Genomic DNA, 6000 nt, shown 5'->3' on the forward strand with positions numbered 1-6000 from the left:
ACTCAAATTATTCTACTTTATTTTCAATTTGAATATTCTTGTTGAGATATTAAAAAAAATAAAATAAATAAAATATATATATATATATATAACAAAAGTTCTTTCTAGATGAGTGCCAAAACTAACAGCAGCAAATTGTTGTTTTGACAAATTGATGATTGAGATTTGTTCCTCATGATATTTGGAGGTTATGTTTCAAATTTGAGCTCATTTGAAATAAATTTTGGTATTAAATAGTATATTGGATTGTTAAAATTCGAAGAACAAATTTATGTTTCTCGGCAATTTTCACCTCAGACCCAATAAATCTAAAGTTGATCGTAGAGGGGGTAGGTTTGCAAGTTTTTTTGCAAAATGGGTATAGGTTCAATTGTGACCCCAAAATCGAGTATAGATGCAAAAGCTCCGCTTTCTGTTGACACCGGCAGAAAGTAATTTCCTCTGATCCTTCTCCAAGCTAAAATTGCAAGTTGAGTAGTGCCTTCCATTCTTTCTCTGATTTTGAATCTGTTAACGATAACTTAGCAGCGAAGTTGAGCCGTAAGAATATATCTGTCTGGTCAAATGCACTTAACATGGTCAGTTTGGCATTATAAATGAGTTCATGCAGAAGATCAATCAAGCGACCTGAGGTATTGCTTCCTTCACCTCCTGGAATTTAGTAAACAAGACACAGTATGAATTTATGTGATCAAGTCTCTATCTAAAGAAATTACTGTGAAATTCTCCTTACATTCGAAACCTCTACCCATAGATCAAGTGTCTTCAGCGCTTTGCCTGAGACTAGTGTCTTACGAGCTAATGCAACTCCTTCAGCCAGATTCTTAACATGTCCACTTACCAGGAGAGCAGCTGCTGCATTTAGTGCCTGTGAATTTGTTTGATAGATAATGTAAGAACTTTCAAGGTGAAATGACATTATTGAAAATGGAAACAAGTGCTCTGTCAATCTTTTTATAAGGAGGAGCCTTAAATCTGACAACAAGCTACATCAATTAGATAAGTTTATAAGGATACTTGAAGCATAACAGACAAAGAAACTTACAAATGCATCAGCAATCGGCCCTTTTTCTCCGGACAACACGCGTTTGAGCATCTCGGCATTGTAATCTGGACCTCCACCTCGCAAGCTTTCCAGAGTACAACGCGGGATGGCAAAGTCCACTATTGAAGAATAATCTTGTCAGATTTATTTTTTCACAAAGACAATGTTGTATATAAAAATAAAAAAAAGGGGGCAGCCTGGTGCACGAAGCATCCCGCGTTCACGCAGGGTCTGGAGAAAGGTCGCATCCTAAGGGGTGTGATGTAGGCAGCCTACCCCAAAGAGACAATGTTATATGACTAGTGAAAAACACATTAATCATATTGCATCATTTTTTACTGCAGAGTTCACCAACTACTTAGGGTGGCATTCACTTGTTATCAGTGCGAAGCAATAAATACATCTGGCTCCGGGCTGCCCTTTTTCTGATTTCATGAGTTACTTACATGGATCAAAGGAGAACTTCTCAATATTGTCTGGTGTGACATCAAGGACTAATCCAGGGCCTATGAAATGAATTGTCATACTAAAAGATATACAAGCAAAGTCAAACTAAAAAGGACAATGTTACCAAAGACAACATATTTACTAGTGTCGTGGAAGGGGACCATACCAAGAGGACTCATCTCATCTAGGCCTTCTGAGTGAACAACCAATGCTCTTTTCATGCCAAATCTCTGGACTGCTTTAGCCATTTTGTGGACCTACAACAAGAGATGTTTCATTCACCAAATGAATGTACACAACACATAAAGAATAACATTGAAACAGGTCAGAAAGCTATGAACCAAAGGGCAGAATGAAGATAAGACCAGAAAATTTAGCACCTCAATTCACATAATTTAAGACTACAAGATTCTTAAAGCCACATTCATAGAACAAGTGATATTAGTGTACTTCAACAGTTGAAAATATACCAGGTCTTCTTTGTAAACTCCAACTACAGCAAATGGCGCTCTTGCTGGGTTCAACATAGGCCCCAAGATATTGAACACTGTCTTTACTTTCAGCTTTTTCCTGATAGGTCTGACAATCTTCATCGCTGGATGATATATTGGAGCCATCATGAAACCTATTCCAGCTCGAGTTACACACTCTTTCACCCCCTGAAGCCAGTAACAAAGAATAAATGCATGGTTATTAGATGGCTCAGTAATTAAATTACGTTAATAATTTGATTTGGTGAACGCCACATCTAGTGTCTCTCCTTATAAAGCAAATATTAACTAATGCGATAGCAAACTTCATTTTTAAACCTTCATTTCATAAAACTACATCATATTTTTCTCTTTTCATAAAAAAAAATAATCATAGAACTACAATACAATATTAAAAGTCCTCAACTACCAACATTTTTCAGCCAAGAACAGCAATATCACCAACCTCAGGGTCCAGCTCAATGGCAATGCCTAGTGCTTCCAATACATCTGCACTCCCACAAGCGGATGAACTCGACCTATTACCTTGCTGCAATTTAATCCCACAAATTTTTAGCCTCAAATGTCCACAGTTTTTAGTGAAATTAAATAACTTTGGACAACAAAAAAGAGCTCTGTCAACCTTGGCTACTTTTGCACCACAAGCTGCAGCAAGTATTGAAGCACCTGTTGAGATATTCACCGTGTTTGCACCATCCCCTCCTGTTCCAACAATATCAACCACGTCGCTTAAGCCTTCCACTTGTCTGCAATGCTTTATCATTGCCCTTGCCAATCCGACTACCTAATTATTATCACTAGCTCGATTAATGAAGGAGCGAATAAAGACATTCTGGTTCTGTGAAATCAGATTCATAGGCAGAGGATTGTACATCTAAATGGAAGCTTTAGATTATATTTTAAATTAGGGTCTGTTCTTCAAAAAGCATAGAATTTTCTGAAAAAAAATTCATCAGAAAGGAAATACTGTACTAAAATATTTATTTCACCTAAGTTATGATTCAAAGGGTATACATAAACCTTTACTAATATGGGAATAGTTAAAGAAGGAACTTACTTCTTCAAAGGTTTCACCTTTAGCTCTCAAAAGAACAAGAAAAGCACTAATTAAAGCTTCATCAGCACCATCCAACAAATAATCAAGAGATTCTTCTGCTTCATATTCCGTCAAGTCTTTCCCACTAATTAAATCCTCGATCAACTGAACCAATCAAAAAAAAGGAACAAACTTTAATCACAATAAGAAAAACCCAATTCAGCATTGTATTTGAAAAAAAGAAAAAGCATCCTTGTTTATTACCTTGCTAAAGGTGGATATGGATGACTGCTTATTGGAGGAATTGGTCAAAGCATAATGAAGAGTTGAAAACTTTTTTTGGGTGATATTGGCAGGTGGGTTACTTCCAAGAAATAATTTAGTAAGGTCTCTTTTTGCAGAAAGAGATGCAGATGCTGAAAACGGAATGCGGCTATGAAACAGAGCCATGTCTTTAGCTTCTTTAATTTAATGAACTGAAACTGAAGAAACTAGACTGTGGAGTAATAAATATGGGGAAGGAAATTGAGTTCGGAATATCAATCATATCAAATTAAACTGCCTTGTGCGTATTGTAAAAGCACGTGATTTTTGCCGAGAATTACTCCCAAAAATTCAAAATAAAATAATTTTACTTTGTGTGCAATTTTTTAATTTTCGGAATTGGTTATAGCTGTCGTAATCGGTTAATTGATTAGGATTTGGATATAGCTGATGGGGTGTTATGGTAATTTCAAATTATTTCAGGGGTAAAATGGGAAACGAGCCTTAATTTTGAGTGCTCCGTCCACTAGGCATTAATAATATTACAATAGTACATGGTGGGGGAACAAGACATAATGAAGTGAGAATAATGCATTTGTTTAATATAGTGGGGGACAAGACATAATGAAGTGAGAATAATATATTTGTTTAATATAGTGGGGGACAAAACATGTAGGCATGGGGAACAAGGGAATTAAATAAGAAAAACATTAAGTAGTGGGGGCAAGGCATGCAATTATGGAAATATTTCGGGTTAGTGGTTCAAGACAAGAGTCTTGGTTATAAATAGAGTCATTTTTTACACATTGTAGTAGGAGAAAGGGGATAGAGGAGAAAGTTGAGAGAGTTGACTGAATTTTGAGAAATCATAATTTGAGAGCAAAAAGAGAAAAACAAGCTGAACTTTTACTTGAATAATTTCAGGCTGCTTTTCCTTGAGTGTTATTCAAAAATCAGTAAACTACTGCGTCTTGTATTCATCTCTCTTCTGCTTTGACTGTGATTGCATTCTGGTACTGCTGGTTTTCAATCTGTTACTGGGTTATTCTACTGGTCGTTACTGGTTTTGTTGTTGCTGAACCTGTTGTTGCTGTGTATTTACGCTACTGCTGCTTCTACTGATCTTCCTCTTCTTTTACTTCCAATACCAGGTACATGGCCGTAACCTTATCGATATTGTAAGCTGAAATGTGAAAGCATGAATACATATGAAGAATGGAACTTTGAAGTTTTAATTTAGCTTTTTTCTTTGTCTCTTTTACTGATTGTGTTTAGGTTATCTCATGTATTATTATTCTGTAAATTTCGGTTGCTTTGCATAACTAGGCATCTTGTAGTGATGTATTAAATAATACTCTATTTTAGTTTGGTTATTAGGTAGTATATGTTTAAGCATACTCATTACTGTCAAACTGTTTAACAATTAGAGTAAGAGGAAAATAACATAAGTTGGTCTTTAGTGAATCGGCTTGGTAAAACTGGTTAGTTCACTAGCTTGAAGGTTTTAATATTGTCAACAGGAGGTTAATCGTGAACATGTAGCTAAATTTAGTTAAAGCATGAATTTAAATTAATTTCGTGAATTAGGCATTATGGCATGATTTGAGTTCAAACAAGACGAGTTAACGTTTGAATTTAATAAACTTTCGAATATGCATTAGTAATTAAGATTGATTCTAGTTTCAAATAGTCGTAAATAATTAATTCCAACGGTTCAAGTCATCTAACAATGCGAGTTTAATCTAGTTATAGGATAATTAGTTTCTTTTGAACATATTATTTGTCGATTCCGTAGTTTATTTATAATTTCAATTTTAGTAATATTCCTTTCCGTTAACATTTGTCTTAATCTAGCATTTAATATGTTACGCCCTTTTTTTAAGCATGTAACTAATTAGGATTTTTTTCTCTTTTATTTTAGAAACGAATTTAATAGAAATGTAGTCATTTTAGGATATCCTTAAAATAAATGAGGCGAGCCTCGCCAAATAAAGACACACAAACTGCGGGGCCCTCAATAGATGTTAATAATTACTTAGATTTCGGGAGTGGCCATTTAGCGAACTTCACGGCTTTCCCCAAAGATAATAACGCGTTAGACTTTTTAGACGCGATTTTAATTAAATTACATTTTTAAATTCGGGTGCGCATTTATGTGACCCAAATCCAAATCTCAACGGAGTCGGAACGTATTAACAACCACGAGTGCATTGATTGTGACGTGGTTCGAGATGCATTTTCACGACGTTGCAAAAGTCAATCCTTTCCCAAGTGGCGAATCTGAAATAAATAAATAATCCCATTTCGAATATTGTCACTTAAATTGGAAAAACTCCCTCACGCATTTATCCTTCGGGGTAGGCGCGCAAAAAGGAGGTGTGACAGCTTTGGCGACTCCGCTGGGGAACGAACCCAGAATCTCGGGTTCAGGGTTCAAGAATTCGAGATTAGAATAATTGTTATATTTGGCTTTATTATCTGATCTTTATTACATGTTTGGGCATAACGTGTTAAATGTTGCCTTTTACCGCTTTGATATTATCTGAACTGTATATAAACTGTGCCGAAACCCTCCTCTTCTCATCTTCGGGGATGTGCTTGCTGGTCGAGACTCCCTATTCTGTTAGTGCCATACCCTGAATAAGAAAGAGGCCGGACAAGTTACAAAGCCGGACGATCTCGCGGGTCCCCGGTACGTAGCCCCCTCCTCGACTCGA

General features: G+C 36.0%; 1 protein-coding gene across 2 annotated transcripts; it reads right to left on the bottom strand.

Annotated features, from left to right (window-relative positions):
- Positions 1-207: 207 nt before the first annotated feature.
- LOC104235710 (anthranilate phosphoribosyltransferase, chloroplastic-like) lies at positions 208-3537 on the bottom strand. Of its 2 annotated transcripts, XM_070174123.1 has the most exons (10): positions 3284-3537; positions 3041-3184; positions 2606-2767; positions 2429-2512; positions 1963-2151; positions 1659-1749; positions 1492-1551; positions 1046-1164; positions 734-868; positions 208-651 (listed from the first exon to the last, which is right to left on the bottom strand). In XM_070174123.1, exons 1-10 carry the CDS (start codon positions 3467-3469, stop codon positions 619-621), a joined length of 1203 nt encoding a protein of 400 aa, XP_070030224.1. In that variant the 5' UTR covers positions 3470-3537; the 3' UTR covers positions 208-618. The 2 variants fall into 2 exon arrangements, with proteins under 2 accessions (XP_070030224.1, XP_070030225.1); XM_070174124.1 differs by lacking the exon at positions 1492-1551.
- Between the last annotated feature and the right edge of the window lie 2463 nt (positions 3538-6000).

The sequence above is a fragment of the Nicotiana sylvestris genome, chromosome 5 (assembly GCF_000393655.2).
Source record: "Nicotiana sylvestris chromosome 5, ASM39365v2, whole genome shotgun sequence".
Classification (NCBI taxonomy): Eukaryota; Viridiplantae; Streptophyta; class Magnoliopsida; order Solanales; family Solanaceae; genus Nicotiana; species Nicotiana sylvestris.

Bases quoted from the DNA above. Each gene is read 5' to 3' on its own strand.
- LOC104235710 (XM_070174123.1), bottom strand. From the start codon at position 3,469: ATGGCTCTGTTTCATAGCCGCATTCCGTTTTCAGCATCTGCATCTCTT. The intron at 2,768-3,040 runs GTAAGTTCCTTC...GATAATAATTAG, and splicing joins AAGGTGAAACCTTTGAAGAA to GTAGTCGGATTGGCAAGGGC. The intron at 1,165-1,491 runs GTAAGTAACTCA...ATTCTTCAATAG, and splicing joins GAAGTTCTCCTTTGATCCAT to TGGACTTTGCCATCCCGCGT.